The 18,533-nt window shown below is 47.3% G+C and overlaps 1 protein-coding gene across 2 annotated transcripts in view; it reads left to right on the top strand.

Moving 5' to 3' along the window:
- The window catches only part of SOCS7 (suppressor of cytokine signaling 7), a 37,168-nt gene that overhangs the window by 11,006 nt on the left and 7,629 nt on the right, over positions 1–18,533 (top strand). Inside the window, exons 3-9 of one of the 2 annotated variants that reach the window (XM_048830122.2) lie at positions 2,573–2,677; positions 3,331–3,432; positions 4,386–4,516; positions 5,382–5,550; positions 9,550–9,678; positions 12,726–12,861; positions 13,341–13,498. In XM_048830122.2, coding sequence (XP_048686079.2) covers positions 2,573–2,677; positions 3,331–3,432; positions 4,386–4,516; positions 5,382–5,550; positions 9,550–9,678; positions 12,726–12,861; positions 13,341–13,461 — 893 coding nt within the window. In that variant the 3' untranslated portion in view covers positions 13,462–13,498. The remainder of the gene's footprint in view (positions 1–2,572; positions 2,678–3,330; positions 3,433–4,385; positions 4,517–5,381; positions 5,551–9,549; positions 9,679–12,725; positions 12,862–13,340; positions 13,499–18,533) is intronic. The other variant, XM_075123666.1, reaches the window with a different exon arrangement.

Here is an 18,533-nt window from a genome sequence, read left to right on the forward strand (position 1 = left end):
ATTAGAACCTGCTTGGACCAAGCTGCGTGGATCAAAGAGGGGCCTCATACCTGATTTGTCCAAAGGCCTTGGAAATCAAAGATAAGGGCAAGAAGCCTGCCTTGCCTTCCAGGTCAATAAGCTACCTATGGGGAGGCTTATGTTCAAGAATCTCCAAGACTCATCACCTTGGGGTGGGGAAGTCAGGACCTCAACTACCAGGCCACTCCTTCCTTTGCCAGTTTCTCCCTGCACCTGGAGGCCCATTAGCAGGAAATGCTGGATCCTTAATTAGCTAGCTTCTAGTCCAGAAGACTGAGAGCTGATGCATTTGCAGCCCCCCTTACGTTAAGTATTTTTATTCTGTCTTTTGTTTTACTTAGCTTTATTTTTAGGGGGTGGCAGTGAAAGTGTAGCTGTAGGCACGGAGGTGTGAGCCCCCACACGTGGAGAAGGCACCTGAAAGAGAGAAGCTACCCAAGTAAACCGCCTTCAATCTTGTTTCCTAAAATTATTCAGTGTGTTCTGTTTAAAAATCCACAGACTTGAGATTGCCATCTGTAATTTCTGGTAAACAAGAGTTGTCAAACTTCTGCTTATCCAGAGTTCTGTTAAGTGGGCTATCCTTTTTGTTCAGTGTTTACATAGTGCTTGGCTGGGCTCCTGAGTGCTACAATAGTGCAAATATTACATCTTGAGAGGGCTTGAGAGAGTTAGCTGCCCACAAGAATTGAAATCGAAGGAAGGAAGCTGTATAATTGGCTCTGAGGTGGTGGTTCAGTTTCAGTATTAAGATATTTAACCAGCCGCAAGTTATGGATTTGATTGACTTTGAAATTGTTTAGCTGGAATTTATAACTACACAGACAGCCACCTGCTTAGAATCCTCTTTAGAATTTGAGGCTTGGTTATTTTTAGTATTTGATGTGAGTCCAATCCAATAGTGGGACTAACTTGTGGATTTGTCAGTTGGATTGCTTTAGTCTTAGTTTAGTTTAATAATAGTAGTTTAGCTTTGGTGATGTTTCCTTGATTTTATTCAGACGTGTTTTAACACATGTATAAAAAGTCACGCTACTTTCACTGGCAATGGGGGTCCAGAACCTTTGAGCACCTGGGTTGATACCAGCTAGGTAACCTAAAAGCCTGATCAGCTCTCCCAGTTATTTGGTTCAAGCAGGACGTTGATCTTAAGGGCTACTCCGCAGCAGTAAGCAGGTGTTTTAACCCAAAATCACTTGATTCTGTAGGCTGTTGGCGGGCAAACTCCCCTTGAAGTCAACAGGAGTGTTGTCTGTAAGACTTCTGGCAGGGATGGGTAACTTTAAGATGGTAGAGGGCCACAAAATCCTCTAAAACCCTTTGGCAGGCTGGGGTGTGTGACCTGGGGTTGGGTCCCGCACCTAGGAGGTGGCAGCCCCTGAGGGGGTGTTAGAGGGTGAGCCAGCCCCACACTTACCCTGAAGTGGTGACTCCTGTACCATGAGGCTGGGGCTGGTACCCCACTGTGGCCCATTAGCTCTCACCACAGCATCACCTGACCCACATGGCTACATGTAAGGGAGGCCCTCCCCCCATGATGCCTCATCCTGCCCCCTTCTTGGCCATTGCACCTGCCCCAAGCTGGGCTGTGATGGGCCAAATAAAATGATTTGGCAGGCTGTTTGCAGCCTCTGGGCTGCTAGATGCCCATCCCTGGCTTATTGAATCTGGCCTCAGGTACCAATGCATGAAATTGGTCTTTTAAACCACTTCGTGAGCATTAAAGCCATAGAGAACTTCAGGGGAGTCTTTGTCACGCTGTGGTGGTCAGCATCTGAATCTAGAAATCAGAAGTACCCACCGAAGCATATTGAGAGTTAATATCATGAGAGCAAGAACGTGATCAAAGAACTGCCACTGAAGTATTGCTGACTATCTTCCACTTGGGGTGGTCGGTGGGAAAATATCTTTTATAGCTAAAAACATGAATGTGTTATTAAGTCCAAAATTTGACCGTTTCATCAGATGTGCCTTGGGCTACTGGAGTCTTTCCATTTGTGTCTAGCAAATACCTAGGAGTGTGCATAAAATGCACGTTAGGAAGCATTGGCAAGAACTGGTTTGTTTAATGTAGCAAATAGAGTTTAAAAAAAGAAAACAAAACCCCTCCAGCTCCTTGCTTGGAACACCCTTCTGCAGTATGCCTCAGCCACCCAAACACACTGCCTGTTGGGTCAGCCTGGAAATCGTGCCTGTTAATAGCCTTCAAAATGACTGAGTCTGTTGTGTTATTGGAAGACTTTCTACTGTGTATGCTGAACTTAGGTTGGGTTCACTAGCATGCATCGGTATTTGCCATTTGCTCGCACTTGGCTATTGCTTAGAGCCTGACCCTTGAGCTGCTGTGGCAGAGTTGTCTTAAAATCAGTGCAATGGGGAAATTCAACTTGAAAGTATTTAATGTGAGACTGAAGCAGAGGCCTCTGTCCTGTGTGGAAACTGGCCTCCAAAACTTTTTAAAGCCACCTCCTTGCTGCTTGACTCTGTCTTCCCTTTGCATGCTCTGGAGAAGGTGCAAACTCTTACCAGTCTCTCTCGATGAATCCTTCAGGTGAAACTGTGTCACTAGTGGATGTGGACATCTCCCAGCGAGGACTGACCTCGCCTCACCCTCCGACTCCTCCACCTCCACCACGGAGAAGCCTCAGCCTGCTAGGTACTCTACATACATCCCCCCTAGAATTTCCTTCCTGGTCATGTGTGTGTGGCTGTAAGTAGTAGGGACTGAATTATTTTTCCATTTTGGAGTACAATGCAGGCTCTTACAGGATCCCTTCCGATAAACTGATCTCTACTTCCCAAGCAAAGAATTTCTTCCAGTCCCATATCCAGTGCTGCTGCTGTGCATAGAACACTGTGAGGTGGGCCCTTTCTCCTGGGTTTAGCATGCTAACTCTACAGCACTCCCTGGCTTCTTGAAACTCAAACTTGCATGTCCCTTACGTGGCTGCATATTGGGCTGCCGTTAGACATTCAGAAACCTATTGATGTTCTTAATCTTGTATTGGCAGCCATGTTCTCCCTAAATACCCAGTTTAGAAACTAACTTCTTGATTTGCAGGAGAGGTGGTGTATGTATCCAGGTGACAGAGAGAGACAAGTTCTGAGGTTACATCAATATCTGCTCTTCAGAGAAGCTAGTGAAAGACTGAGCTGTTGGCTAATGTTCCATCCGTTCCCCTCCCGCTCAGCGCTGTAGGCGGAGCTGGACACTGGGCTTGCTCTTGCTCCATTGGCAGGTGCTTGGCGATGTAGCAGCTCGCTTACTTTCCTATATTCTGAACTTCTCTTGCTTTTGTTCTCTTCTAGATGATATCAGTGGGACGCTGCCTACATCTGTTCTAGTGGGTCCGATGGGGTCTTCCCTGCAGTCTTTCCCTCTGCCTCCGCCTCCTCCACCCCATGCCCCAGGTCAGCTTAGTTTTAGTGGCAAGGCTGCGTTATGCAGAGATCTGGACTAATCTGTTTTGGCAAATGTCTGGCCTTACTGAAGTCTGTATTGCCTGTAAGAACGATAGCAAGGGTTGGGTGCTGCCCCCTTAGCCGGTTCAGCTAATGCAGGATTGAGCTGGTCTTCTACCCATGTTGCTACATACTGGGACATGGTTGAGTCAGACCTCTAGGTTCCTTTTTAAACTATTGATTTGTACGTGCAGTCTGTCTGCATTGCTCATAATAGCCTAGTTACCCTCTTCCATTTGACAACTCTCAAATATCCACTTCCTCCCTTAAATTCAGCAGAACTGGAATGTGCATGAATCACAGCCTCTAACCCTAAAATGGCTGCAGGATGCACTGCGTGGCCTAATAGGTGTCTTCTCTGATCACTGGGGCCTCTTGTCCGCTAGTGTTAGTGTAGTTCTGGGAATAGGGCTCAACACTTGCTCCCTAGGCTCAAAAGACGTCCTGTTTTGTAGCACTGGAGTAAAATCACACATAGGGCTCTGCAGCTACCTGGCTCTATCATTTAACCTTCCGTTTCCTATCTTCCCGCGTCTAATTTTTTAAGCTGTCAAATTTTAGGCCTAAGCTACTTTGACAACATCCCTTTCCAATCAGTTTTAAAAGCAGGTGAAAAGGCCTTGGCGTTTCCATGGACAGCCCTCTGAGGGGACACCGGTGAATAGCTGGTGAAGACAATGAATTAGTTGCCTTGGAGTTGCTACCCAGGTTTCCCCACTCTGTCCTCATTCCCAAGGACACTGTCCATCCATCAGTAAAGCTTCTTTTTATGCCATGGCTTCACTGCGCCTGCTTTGTCCTCGAGAATCCAGGGGCTGTTTGGGGAGGGCGGCTCTTATTCTTTGCAGTATTGCTTGTCAATGAGTGACTGTTGCCTGCCATTGTTGGTGGTTTCCCTGCAGATGCGTTTCCCCGGATCGTCCCGTTCAGACCGACAGAGGCAGTGAACAGCCAGACCACCCAGCATCTTCAGTGTCCTCTCTACCGACCAGATGCAAGCAGCTTTGCAGCTAGCTTGCGAGAATTGGAAAAGGTAAGGGCTTCATGCTGGGTCTAGATCTGGGGTCACTCTTACAAGACCTCCAGTGGGCAAAGGCTCTCCATTGTTGGACTGTTTGTGGGTTAAGTCAGAAATCAGCCTTATGGGCTTCATTATTTCCCCCATATGGATTTGTAAGTGTGAGATGGGGATAGGACAAAAGGAAAGATATGTTCCCCTAACAATAGCCCTGCCGGTGATAAATTCCTCACTTATATATCCCCACCAGCTTTAGAAGCACTTGGATGTAATCGGAAGAGGGGTAACGTCTTCCTTATTTGGGTAGCTTGCATGTGTAAAGAGATGTTGCTTGTATGTGGTAGAAGGACATGATGGTCTTGTTTACTCTAGGAAATGGACTTATTGCTGTCAATGATTGTTGACCATGTCTCTTCCTGGACTAGTGATTAAACTGGTTTATCTGCTAGTATAGCTAGAACAAAATGGTTTAATGTGGTTTGACTTTCTGTCAGTGTGCCTAAGTTTGCTCTTAAGGTGTTCCCCAGCAGCAGGTTATGGGGGACCTGTGGCTGATACCTTTGGTCAGCATCAGATGATTTCCCAGAGTATGTTGGGTTGTTATTGGCAATTTCTGCCAGGATGCTAAACCGCTCCTCTTGTGAAATACTAGCCTTGCCGAGGAAATGCTTCAGCACTACTTTTGCCAACAGCTACAGGCAATGCTAAACTGTTAATTTTTCCTGGGAGTGCACTGGTGCTAGGATGGGGCAGAAAAGACTGACAGTTCTTCGAATCCCTTGATGGTTGAGTTAAGCTGTTTAGTACAGAGCTGTTAATGGGCAAGTGCCTTTCTGGCTTACCAGAAGTCTGAAGACCTTTTTGCACTCTCTACTGGTAGTGTGGTTGGTACTGGGGACCAATGAACTGGGAAGATGCGGAAATGAAGCTGAAGGGGAAACCAGATGGATCCTTCCTGGTACGAGACAGTTCCGACCCTCGTTACATTCTGAGCTTAAGCTTTCGATCACAGGGTATCACCCATCACACCAGAATGGAGCACTACAGAGGTAAGAGCAGCAAGGTTCTTGGAATGGTCTCATTCACTGGGATGTGGCTCTGGCCCCATCTGCTAATCAGCTCTGCGCTGCAACTCCATCTGTCTGTGTAGGAGCCCAGAACAATGCATTGTGCGTAGACCTGCTTGCAAAGGGGAAACTGAATGCCTTGCCCTCTGCTTCTATGCTAAACTGCAGACCTCAGTGAGGGTTCTGTAGTGGGTTGATCCCAGAGGCGCTAATGAAGGCCCTAAATGGAAATATTTGCTCTAATTCGTGTGTGATTGATTCTGTTAAAAAACCAAAAACAAAAAACCCTTTCTACTCTCTCATGACAGGGAAGGCTAAATAAGGAGCCATTCACCTCATGAGTTGTCACAGCACACAGACCAGCCTAGGTTACCGCCGTGTCTGCGGACTGTTCTTGTCATAGTGATCACAGGCTTAGTGGCCAAGGGAGGATCCTGGGCTGTGAATATTCCATTTAATCCCTTAACTCCTCTGAACGGCATCTTCCCATCCCTCTCCTTCTCAAACATCACTCCATTGAGAAACTGAGCAATATAATAAAAATCCTCTAGGCCCTTTTCCTCCATGCCCATTCTGCATGCTTCACTTTGGGAAAGCTTATTAAGAAGGAGCTAATGGACTTGCAAAGTTGCTGTGCAAGAAAATATGAAGGAAAAGCTTTATTGATTCATTAATAGCTTTAAGGCCAGAAGGGACCATTGTGATCATCGTCTGAGCTGCATAGAAGACCTAGCTCAGGGTGTAATCATTGTACCTTGTTCTTACGGTATTTGGGTTGTTGGAAACTAGCAAGGCTAACACTTTGGGATGATTTAGTCTTGGTGTTTCACCGGTTAAATGGGAGCTGATCATGGGATGTCATTGCTGATGAGTTACTTTGCCTTTGGTCACTTTCACACTTACTGTATAGGGGCAGGACATCAGCATTCATGCATCTGGCTGGTACAAACTGCCGATATCCAAGCTGAGACTCTAACTTTTTGATCTTGTGGCTTTTCTATTCTGAGAACTCTTTGCTTGTTGCTTGTACCAGCTTCCTGCCTCATTTGTCATCTTGCTGAAGGATACTGCCCGCCCCCCCATCCCCCCCAGCATTTGCATTTCAAATGTGGTTTTCTGCGTTGGGACTGTGCACAAAATATTCTGGAGGGTAGCAAAATCTCTGAGATACTCAATGTTTTGAGGAGGGGGAGGGATAGCTCAGTGGTTTGAGCATTGGCCTGCTAAACCCAGGGTTGTGAGTTCAATCCTTGAGGGGGCCATTTAGGGATCTGGGGCAAAAATTGGGGATTGGTCCTGCTCTGGGCAGGGGGTGGACTAGATGACCACCTGAGGTCCCTTCCAACCCCGATATTCTATGATTCTACCATCAAAACAAGTGGTCCCAAGCAGTCTTTAACTAGGTGTACAAGCACCAAAGTACTTGGTAACCTCAGTGGATACCAAAATTAACCTCTAAAGACATGCCTGCAAAAACGGTTTCCCTCTCAGATTGCCTAGCCCATGTCCCCTTTAGACAGTGTCCCTTGCCATAAAGCTGGAAAGGGCAGATGCTGATAGCAATTTGTAATTTGAGGCCTTCTTGACAAAAGTTCTTGTACAGTGACTCTCTCCTACCATGAGCAAGAGCTGGAACAAGTTTTCTTTGCTGCTTCTCAGGTTGAACACCTCAAGGATGAGAGGTCTCTGTTACAAGAGCTTCATTCCTGTACTTCTGTAAGGCTGCTACCCTTCACTCGGTGTTGCCCCCTCTGTGAGGCCATAATAAATCACAACTGTGTACATGTCTGGTTGTATCCCCCCTTCCCAACTATCCTTCACAAGTTGCTTAGACACTGGTTCATCAGAGCACCTAGACTGTGTGCCTAGCTATTAACATGTGAGTAGTTTTATTGATTTTTAAATGGGATTACTCATGGTTAAAGTTAAGCGTATGCTTAGCTGCTTTACTGGATTGGGACCGTAGATTATAAACTGCTTGGCGCATAGTCCATTAATAAAACTTTCAAAAGTAACAGACAATGAAGAGCCGAAGTTTCATTAAAAGTCAATGGGACCTAAGGTCCTAGGTGCCTGGGGTTTTGGCTCTTAAGTAACTAATGTGCTTTTGAAAATGTTACCACCTGTCTTTGTGTACTATAATGAGACCCTGATTTGGGCCTCTGGGGCCCAGTCGAATATAAAATACGAATTACAAAGCTCAGAGCTGCCTCTCCACTCCAACAGTCCGGTCACCCACAGCAGTTCCCAGGAATAACCCTACAGAAAGACCCCAGCACTCCTGTTTGTGTAATTAACTCTACACTTACACTAGGACTGGCTGAGCTGCCTGCTGAATGTGCTACAGCTGATCTGAAACCTGCAGAGCTGAGCACTTTGTTAAACCAATGAAAGTGACAAGTGGCTGAGCTAGAGGAATGGTAAATGGGGAAATATTTGACCTTCAGATTTCAGGTGGGTGAAAAGGCACAGTCGGACATTTATTTGTGCCTAGGGACTGTAGTATACATGCCACATAAAAGCTTCCTGAGCAACGTGCAGGCAAAACTATGCAAACTATTCCTTGATCTTCCTGTGGCAGGTGGATTTTTAGAGCCTGGGGTTTATACTATACTTCTGGGGGGTTATCAGCTCAGCGTTACTAAATAGCTGTTCCTGAATAATTCCATGTGTAGGCAAGCCCCAAAGGCGGAAATTTGCACTGGGATAACTACATTGATTTAGCTGCACCTTGGCCAGTCCCTAATTTAAGAGCTCTCTGCATGTCTCTAAAGCCAAATTTACGGATAACGTCTTGGTTTAAGTTGCAGCATTGCAAGCCCTGCTCTGTGCCAGTACCCCATGTCTGCATTAGGGGTCTGCCCCACGGGGGCACCTACCTTGGAGTAGGTGCACTGGTGTTCACATCTCTAATGCCTTCGAGTTGGCCCTAGATGTAGCTCTTGGGGATGTTACCTCTGCTGTTCTGCTGGAGCTGTATTCTATACTGTGCCCTCCTGAGGTACTTCTCAGTCCCTGTGCTTGGTCCTCCATTGCTAGGAGTCTGCTCTCTGCTCTGGTCACATGTTCCAGGCAGAGGGAAGGAGCAGACCTGGCACTGTGGGGTGCACGGATAGCATACCTGCAAGCGGGGGGGGTGAGTGGGCCTGCATCTTGGTTGGGGAGGAAAGTTGTCTTCAGTCAGCGCACAAAGAGGTTGAGAGAATGGTCTTGGATGGCTCCTACAGGTCAAACTAACCTACTGAGAGATCTCAAAGTAGCTTCAATGGGGGAGGCTCTTCCCAGTTTCATCATTTCCAACCCTAGCTTAGTGCAGAAATTGTATCAACAGGGCAGCATGGGAGAAACTATCACTATACTTAACCCTGCCACTAGGGTGAGAGGGCAGGGTTGGACTGAAGCATGTCATAACGTGGGGCCACACCATGCCCGCCTGTAGAGGTGATGGCCAAAGGGTCTAGAGACATGGGCTCCCCGGTACTTACTCCAACAGCTGGGATGTATCTCTTTGAGTCGGCTGGGTTCACTGTACTCCTGCTGCAGCCACTTTCTTCTGTTGGTATTGTTGGGGGCCCTTTAGAGCACACCCCCTGAGATGCAGTGGGGCAGGTCACTCAACCTTCAGCAATAGCTCTGAGAGACCTGCAGATTCATGGAGAAATCACTGCAGCAGGTACACTCAGGTCACATTTTTTGGGGTTTCTTTACAACAGCAAGAGCTAGAGGTGCCTTTAAGCAAAAGCGTACTTGTCTGTGGGTGTCGGTGGCGTGGGCATGGGTTGTAATGCCAATGTCAATTCAGCTCTGTGAGAGTCTAGCCGAGTTGCTGGCCTATCTGCTGAAATTGCCAAGAAGTACACCAGTGATAGTGGTGACTTGGTCATCTGTCCTTTGGGGACATGAGTGAGCAGTGCAGATCACCGAGTCGCTCTCCTCTTCCCTGCCAACCCCTTTGTAATACAAACCATTTCTTTTTGGAAGGAACCTTCAGTCTGTGGTGTCACCCCAAGTTTGAGGATCGCTGCCAGTCTGTGGTGGAGTTTATAAAGAGAGCAATCATGCACTCGAAAAATGGGAAGTTCCTTTACTTCCTGCGATCCAGGGTTCCAGGTGAGTCTTGCACCTAAAACTACTTACAACTTTTGTGTGTGTGTGTGCATTTGATCTGTGATCAGGCAGGACAAGTCCTAGAGCTGTGTGTGTTGGGCTCTGGTTTCGTGCGCTCTGACCAATACAATAACAAGTGTTCTCGCGCATCCGCTTTGTATGTGCAGCTGAAAAGAGAGTCTCTCACCCACAGCTGGTTGTGGAAATAATAACCTTCCCCCAGGCGGGAGCTCATATCAACATCTCCCACACCCAGGAAGTGCAGGGATTACTGGGTAATCTCTAACTTTTTATCCACTTTAAACGAATGACATAGGTATCTGCCCCCATCCTTTGCAGTAGCCCTGGATACCTGCACTGGTAAGAAACACTTGTTAGCTAGTTCTTTTCATCACTAGCACAATGGTAATGCATAGCTCATTGCTATTACAGATGTGGCTGTACACGCTAGACAATGGACCCATCCCCTCGACACAGATTTCCTAGTGCTCCACGGTGCACATCACATCATACGCCTGGTTTTGTAGCCAGTTAACTGGTTGCTAAAACTTTACTGTTTCCACCAGTCTCAATGCTGCTACTCCTTCTTGCAGGCAGCTCAACACTTCACAGCTCTCCAGTCCTCCCCTTGATCTCGCTGCGCGGAGACACACTAAGCAGTGCAGATGCTTGGGAAGGTTTCCAAGTGATGAGCTAAATGTGAGCCTCAAGCAGTCACTACTGTAGATTCATAGTCCCTTGGGGAACAGCAGTGCTGGAATACATCCGTGCTTGCCACAAGAAGGGAGCATTAGTGAGGCTCTGTCAGTGCATGTTTGATTATGGTCTGCTAGGGAACAGGCTTCCTGCAATTCCAACCCTAAAGTCAAACTCAGTACGCTTGCTCATGGTTCCCAGCTGCCCCAGTGCAATCGGACAGCAGAACTTGCGCTCATGTTGGGATGTTCCGTCACCGGCTCCTTCTTCCCCCTGTATCCAGAAGCTGATGGGATAAATCCAGCATGAAAGGAAGAAAATACTTCTGTAAAGTGAATAAATGTTAAACTGATTTGAAGGGGGCAGTAATGGGGTACAGAAGTTCAAGTGGGGATGCACAGTGACCCCTGAATTAAATGGCTGGAGAGTGAGGAATCGGCACATTCAGCCACGCTCACATAGGAAGTTGCAAAGAGCTGGACGTGAAGGGGAGCGTTATCGATACAGTTGTGAAGATTGAGAAGAGTGACAAGGGTGTGAACTTACATCTTGTATTGCAGTCCTAATTAGTGAGCCCAGATAAGATTGGGGCTCCATTGTGCTAGGCCCTCTGCGTAACTAAGGCCCTTCATTTTGGGGTTTTTATTAATTTCCTGGGAATTTCAGTGTTTGGTGAAAATAGATAAAAACTGTCCGTTGACTCAACCACAAGTCCATCCTTCCTCTTCGGTGTGTGGGGAGCCCATAAGATACATATGCGCACACCATGTCTTGGAGTAACTAATACAGCTCCCCGTACTCTTGTCTCCAACATACTGCCATGTGCTTAGACCTAAAAGATTCTTTTCTTCCAGACCCCAGACCTCCATGAAATCTCTCCTTCCTCTCTACAAGGAGAGTAGCTTATTTAAAAGCAACTTACTCCAGACAAGTGATCATTCCCCAGTGTAGGAATGGTCGTTGAATGGCACTGCTCGCCTCTCTCAAACTGCACAGTTGGCCCTGCTGTCTCATCTGGATCTTACCACTTTCCTTGCGACTCCCCACTGGGGTGCATCCTGAATCTGAACAGGTTATGCAGCCCCTATGCCAGCAGTGATTTCTGACCCTTTAAGAACAAAGCGCTGTTACCTGGATATCTGGTGTGGTCTCCCTGAGTCAGAGTGCCTTGGATCCATATCTCCTCTGCACTTGTGTATGCTATATTGCAGCAGAAATGTTGTTAACCTCTTGGTGTGGGGGTTTCTATTGTGTATCTGGCTGTTAGCAGCGAGGCAGATGGCTAGCGCAGTATGCAAACCTCTTGCTGTGTCCCTGTAGTTCCTGGCTGAGCTCCCAGAGGCTTATTCCTCTTTGAGGGGGAAGGGGGAGGAACCCTCGATTCCTTTTCTTTGCTTTCTCAAAAGCTGTCTCACTGCTTCCTGAGCTGCCTGGAGAAGTTGCAAGCCCATCTTAGTGTGAAGAGCTTTTGCCTTCTCTTCTTTCACTCTGCTCTGCTGGCCTCAGAGGCTTCAGTCAGAAAATGCCCTGCCAGCAGGAGGGAGTTAGAGTGGAACTAGCACTGAATCCTTCTGAAAAGACAGATAAAACACAGCCCTGCTGCTGCTGACCTCTCAGCTCTGTGAGTTCAGACCCACCCAAGCTAAGGTCAGGGAATCTCGGAAGGGGGGAGGTAATGTGGAGAGGGGGAACTGGATGCAACTCCACTGGCAGCCATTCAAGGCTGTTCCGTGCATAGGCTGACTCCAGTGATTCAATGCAGTTCCTGCCCCCAGGGCTTGACGCTGCTGCTGCCTTTATGCCCAGCCTCCTGGCCTCAAGAGTGAGTGATTTACCCCATGGTTTGAGGCTCACTCCAACCTGCCCTTCCCAGTGCTGGTACAGCTGTTCCCTGGTTACACTGTGGAAACCCTCCAGTTCAGTCCCCTCCTTCCCCTCCCCCTATGATGCCCGTGTTCTTGAAATGTGATGTTTTTCAAAGCCCTGTTGCTTTCCTGCGTAAAGTGACGCTTCGGCTACTGCTGATTCCGAGAGGGCTTGGTTGGAAATGCGCACAGTCCTAGAATCTGCTTCACTGCTGGAAATGGCAGAACTGATGGGGCATTAATCAGAGGGGACTGTTCTCCCCGGATTTGCTCATGAGCCTGGCTCCCATCCATGTAGAACATGGCCAGCAAACCCATGCAAACTGAAAGCAATGGCTCCCTCCTCTTGAAGACTTTCCATTCCCCTGTGTAAAGCAGTGCCTTGGTTTCCTCTATCTCTGGGGCCAGTTCGCTCCCTCCTGGTTTTGATAAATAACTTACTTTGCTTCTAATAAAGCCGTACCTTGTTCTCCTATGTTTTGTTTTAAGGTCTCCCTCCAACACCAGTCCAGCTCCTGTATCCTGTCTCCAGGTTCAGCAACGTCAAATCCCTCCAGCACCTTTGCCGCTTCCGGATCAGGCAACTTGTCCGCATAGACCACATTCCAGAGCTCCCACTGCCCAAGTACGTTCTCATGGCTGGGGTGGGTGGGGAACTTTTCTGGTTCTGGGCCTAGACTCTAGAGGGCAAATCTTAGCATTGCAACCCCTTCCCTTTTCCTCCATTTGCTTGTTGGTACCTTACGTGACAGCTGTAGCATTTAGCCATGGAGCGGTGCGAGAGGAAATCTGTGTGTGTCGCTGGGAAAGGGGGGACATTGGGCAGGAGCAGCCACCTGCTTGCCAAGGCGAGGAGCTGTTGGAGCAGGGACGGCAGGCGGAATGACAGGTAGCAGCAGCAGACGAACAGACAGGAGTGGTGGCTAGCTGATGAATGGGGACTGTGGAGTCTTAGATGGCTCGCTTTTCTGGCTGAAGACCCCCTTGCTTTCCTGTTCAGTGTTGGCACTATTGGCCATGGGTGGGGCGGCAGGAGGAATCTATCTGTAGCTTTCTTTAAATGTTCTGACTCATCGCTAAGGTGTCTGCTCCTGCCTTTTCCAGGCCTTTGATCTCCTACATCCGGAAGTTCTATTACTACGACCCCCAAGAGGAGGTGTATCTGTCACTGAAGGAAGCTCAGCTGATTTCAAAACAGAAGCAGGAGACTGAATCCTTGACGTAGCGAGGCTGCCTCGCCCATCTTGTCACTGTCACAGACGGTAAAATCCACTTGGCCATCCCAACCGTTATTCCATGCAGTTTAAAAAAAAATCCTTGCTATCCTGTTATTTTAGGGAAAGTGCGAGGAAATCCCAGCTAGGAGGTCAAGGCTCATCCTTGCTGACCAGGGTTTATCCTGGGGCTTGCTCCTTCTGGTCCCTTGGTTAGTGTGAAGGAAGATAACAATGTTCTGGTGTTTCATCTCTGATAGGGCTTGAATGGGGGGGGGTTGGTGGTGGTGGTGCGTCCTGCCTCTGGCACTGTACACAGAGGTGGTCTCCTAACTAGCCAGGACCCAAATCACATAAGACTGGATGAACACATTGGAAGTCAGTGCAGGATACAGAGCTTTCCCCTCACACACACACACACACGTGGTCAGGGAGTGAGCTCAGGCAGCTGCTACAGTGACAAGGAAGCTGCAATCCAGGAATGAAGACTGAGGGAAATACCTCGTAAGTAGAGAGTGGTTTTCTCCATTTCAGTGAGGGCGGGTGGGGAGCTGGAAGCTTGCTGATAGCCTTGAGTTTTGGGACACTGGAAGCTCGGGAGACGCCTCTCCTTCTCTACAAGACTTTTCTGCCGGCTGCAAAAGCAAATTGTTGGAGAGAATTGATTAACTGGGGAATTAATTAATCTAAGATTATTCTCCCGGTGCCCGAGTGGACTGACCTCCGCTAATTTATCTTCCTGTGAAGCTCCTTGGCACACCAGTGTATGCAGAGGAATCCTAATGACTCTTTAAATGGTATTAAAATGGATGGAGGGAACTGGGGGGTAGGGGAGATCACCAGAAACCTGAAGTTGGAGGCAGTGATTAGGCTTAGTATTAACTGCATACACAGTTAAATTAAATTTCAGCCCGGCTTCCTTTTCGTGTGGGCTGACAGTGCCAGGGCACTGGGTTAAAGCTCAGCACAGTGCACTGTGTCGTGAGTAGGAGGTGAAGCTACCTTTTCCTTCCCCTTTTTTTAATCTAGAAGACAAAGGTTCCTGGGTCTGATTCTGTGCCAGGTCTCCAAGAGGTGCAGTGCAGACCAGGGAGAGAGAGGGATAGGTTGCTTTATGGCACTTTTGGGCCCTCCAGGTTCTAAGCTTCTCCAGGGATCAAAACAACCCAGGCCTGGAGCAGAGCAGTAGCCCATCCCAGTTTGCCTATGGACTGCAGCTCTGTCAAAAATCCCTGCAGTGCCAGCTCTTGAAGGCATGCCATCTATACTAGAGCTTGCAAGGAATGGACAGCATTGGATTGTTTATGGCAGCAATATGCTGTCTGACCTGTGGGATGCTCTCTGGTCCATTGTGGCTGATTAACAGCCCTTAGACATCGCTGAAGCAGGGTGATGACAGAATCTATCCCCATGTGCACTTTATCAGATGGGACAAGTTATATTTGATAAGGGGAGGTAGATGCTAGGCCTATATCAAACATGCATGGTAAAAATAAAGAGCAGTGCAAAGGCTGGGGGAGGCAGTCTAGCCCTTCTGACTTAGAGAGGAAATGTTGCATTCATGATGTGACTCTGATGGCTACCATAGTGCTAACTGGCATTGGAGTCTCCAGGCTTCTCAGAGACTTCAACTTTCTTGAGGGCGAGGGCGCCTTTGAATTGGCTCAGGATTTTGTGGCCACCATAGGCCTATCCTAGGTGGCTTAGGCCTCCATGCATGGAGTGAGGCATGTGCTGGATCTTGTTTCCAGGTGGGGGTTGGTGACTGAGGGTGGATGAGAGTTAAGTCTTGATCATTTCCAGATTATAGGGTGGGATTCGAGGTGAACATTGGGGAAGAACAAGTTAAGAATTAGACAAATTAGATGTCTTTTGTCAGGCCCTGCAAACATCTGCAAACAGGCCCTTAAGACATCTAAGACTTCCTTAGAATACTTAAGGAACTAGCTGAAGAGATCTCTGAGCAATTAGCTATTCTCTTGGAGAACTCATGGAGGACAGGAGATGTCCCAGAACTGTAAAAGGGCAAATATAGTACCTATCTATAAAAAGGGAAATAAGGACAACCCAGAGGATTATAGACCAGTCAGCTTCACTTTGGTACCCAGAAAGATAATGGAGCAAATAATAAGTTTGTAAGTGCATAGAAAGATAAGGTGATAAGTAACAGTCAGCATGGATTTATGAAGAACAAATGTCAAACCAACCTAATATCCTTTTTGGGAAAAAACAGTAGATGTGAACTATCGCGACTTTAGTAAGGCTTTTGATACGGTCTCACATGACCTTCTCGTAAGCCCAGTAGGGAACTATAGCCCAGGAAACCACCTATAAGGAGGGTGCCCACCTGGTTGGAAAAACATACACTCAGAGTAGTTATCAATGGTCAGTCAAGCTGGAAGGGCATATTAGGTAGGATCCTACAGGGATCTGATCCTAGGTCCAGTTCTGTTCGATATCTTCATAAATTATTTGGATAATGGCATAGAGAGTCCACTTACAAAGTTTGCTGGGCAGGGTTGCAAGCTCTTTGGAGAACAGAATTAAAGTTCAGAATGATCTTGACAAACTAGAAGAGTGGTCTGAATTAAGGATGGAAATTAATTAAGGACAAATGCAAAGTACTACAATTAATTGCACAAATATAAATGGGAAATGGCTGCCTAGGAGTGAGTACTACAGAAAAGGATCTGGTAGTTATAGTGGATTACAAACTAAATGAGTCGTCAGTGTAGTACTTTCAATAAAAATAAAAATTGAACATCCATTCTGTGATGTATTAGCATGAGTGTAAGCAAGACACAAGAAGTAATTCTTCCACTGTACTCAGCAATGATAACGTCTCAGCTGGAGTAGTGTGTCCAGTTGTGGCCACAACATTTTGGGAAAGATGTGGACAAATTGGAGAAAGTCCAGAGGAGAGCAACAAAAATAAGTCAAGAAAACATGATCTATGAGGAAAGATTGGGAAAAATTTGGGTTTGTTTAGGTTGGAGAAGAGAAGGGGGTCGGGGAGAACATAAGTCTTTACGTAAGAAGTGGTTATAAAGAAGGTGATAAATTGTTCTCCTTATCCACTGAGGACAGGACAAGAAGTAATGGGCTTAAATTGTAGCAAAGGAGATATAGATTATACATTAGGAAAATCTTCCTAACTGTAAGGGTGGTTAAGTACTGGAACAAATTTGCCTAGGGAATTTATGGAATCTGAGTCATCAGAGGTGTTAAGAACAGGTAAGATAAACACCTGTCAGCGATAGTCCAGATAATACAAAGTCCTGCCTCAGTTCATGAGACTGGACTAGATGACTTATTGTGGTCCCTTCCAGTCCCACCTTTCTGTGATTCTCTGATGATGATTCCTGCAGTTTGAAGCTGGAGCTCACAGTTTCTCCCAGCAGAGCGATGGATGTGTTTTAATAGCTCCTCCACAAAGACTACTGGGCTCCAAAACTCTCTTATGGGATAATGCCCTGTGGCAGGCCACTAACAGGGAATCACTTGTCCTACCTCTTGAAGCACCTCTCCGCTATCCACTGCCCTCCGAACTCCATGGTGTGGTAGTGACCTGTGCCTGAGTAAACACTTGGGGTAGAAGTTAAAATGCCAATGGCTATTTTATTGTCTGATTGGTAAACAATGTTGAAGCTTAGCAAGAGGAGCAAGAGAATTTTCTTCTCCACCTTTGCACCCACAGAGAATTGTTTGGAGTGCTTGATAGCCTGATAAATCCTCTCTGCCTCTGCTTTGAAGCAGATCTTTCAAGCTGTGAGGAATTTTCCATCTACTTCATGGATAAAATGGATCAGACTGAATCTGCTGACACAAAGAGGCAGATTCACTTCCGATGGGGACAGATGCTAGGTCTCCTCTAGGAGTTCTGGTGTGTTCTGCTTGCTGAGATTAGAGGTATTAAGGAAGCTTCCGCCTGCAAGTTGAACCAGTCTCCCATAGCTGGTGTCGTCCTGTACTGCATAATTCCATGATTTGTAGAATCTACCTCTTGGTGCAGGATTTCGTTCCAGCTTTTTCAGTTCCAGTGTCGTTCCAGAATTTTAAAAAAGCCTCTAGCCTTTAGGGTTGTGAAGGAAACCTTAAACCTGAGCTGAATGTAACCAATGCAGTGATGTTTGCAGAGAGCCTGGAACAACAGCTCTGGGAGGCCTGGACTGGCCCATGCATCTCAATGAGCTGTTACCGCTCAAAGCTTAGAAATGACACTTAAAATGCCAACATTATCTATTTAGTTCCTGCTTAAAAGATCAGCAGTTACTTGGCTAACGTGCTTATTTCCCAATCCCAAACTGCTCCTCATGCCTTCTCAGCTGCCAGCAGTCCTGCCCCGCCAAAACACCAGCTTCCCCCCTAGAACTTCCACGATGCCGTGATGCTAGTACTGACGCCTAGTGTGCACTGAGAACGTTTGTTACTCTGCAAAATGGCACCCTGAAATAACATGCAATGACCCTCTTGGTTGGGTTGTCAGCAGGGATTGTACCTGGTGCCTCAGGATCTGAGAGCTTGAACCTCTACTGCTTGAGCTGAGGGCCATGCCCATTAGCTAAAAGACAGTAGCAGACTCTCACCCCAATGTTTGGTCTAGCCACTAGAGGGAGCAAAGCCACGCTGTTAGCGAGTTCCAACCCCCCCGGGGCTTCCCTGTTGTGCCAGATGCAGTAAAAAAAACCCTTCAGTTTTGAATGGAAACAAAGCAGGTGCAAAACTTCCAGAATCTCGGGGTGGGGTGGGGTGCAGTACACAGGCTCTTGTGACTTGGAAGCAAGTGTAGACTCCTGAGCCAGCGATGGAAAAAGTGCCCCAACTACGGCTGTCTTTGCATCCCTTTCTTCATTTTCGAAACCAACTAGAAACCAGAGCGGTTCAACGCATGGTACTGGGTGCTAACCGCCCAAAGCCTTTCCAGCTTCCGCCGTTTCAGGGGAAGAGGACACACTTCCCCCATTGAGCCTTTCTGGCTACTATAGAAGGACTCGCATGAGGGCTTCCCTCACCCTTGGGGTCCCTACAGTCTGTTGTCCCTGCCGATGAGGTAAGCCTTGTATGTGGCTTCCTGTAGGTCACG

The sequence above is a fragment of the Caretta caretta genome, chromosome 27 (genome assembly GCF_965140235.1).
Source record: "Caretta caretta isolate rCarCar2 chromosome 27, rCarCar1.hap1, whole genome shotgun sequence".
NCBI classification, from domain to species: Eukaryota; Metazoa; Chordata; order Testudines; family Cheloniidae; genus Caretta; species Caretta caretta.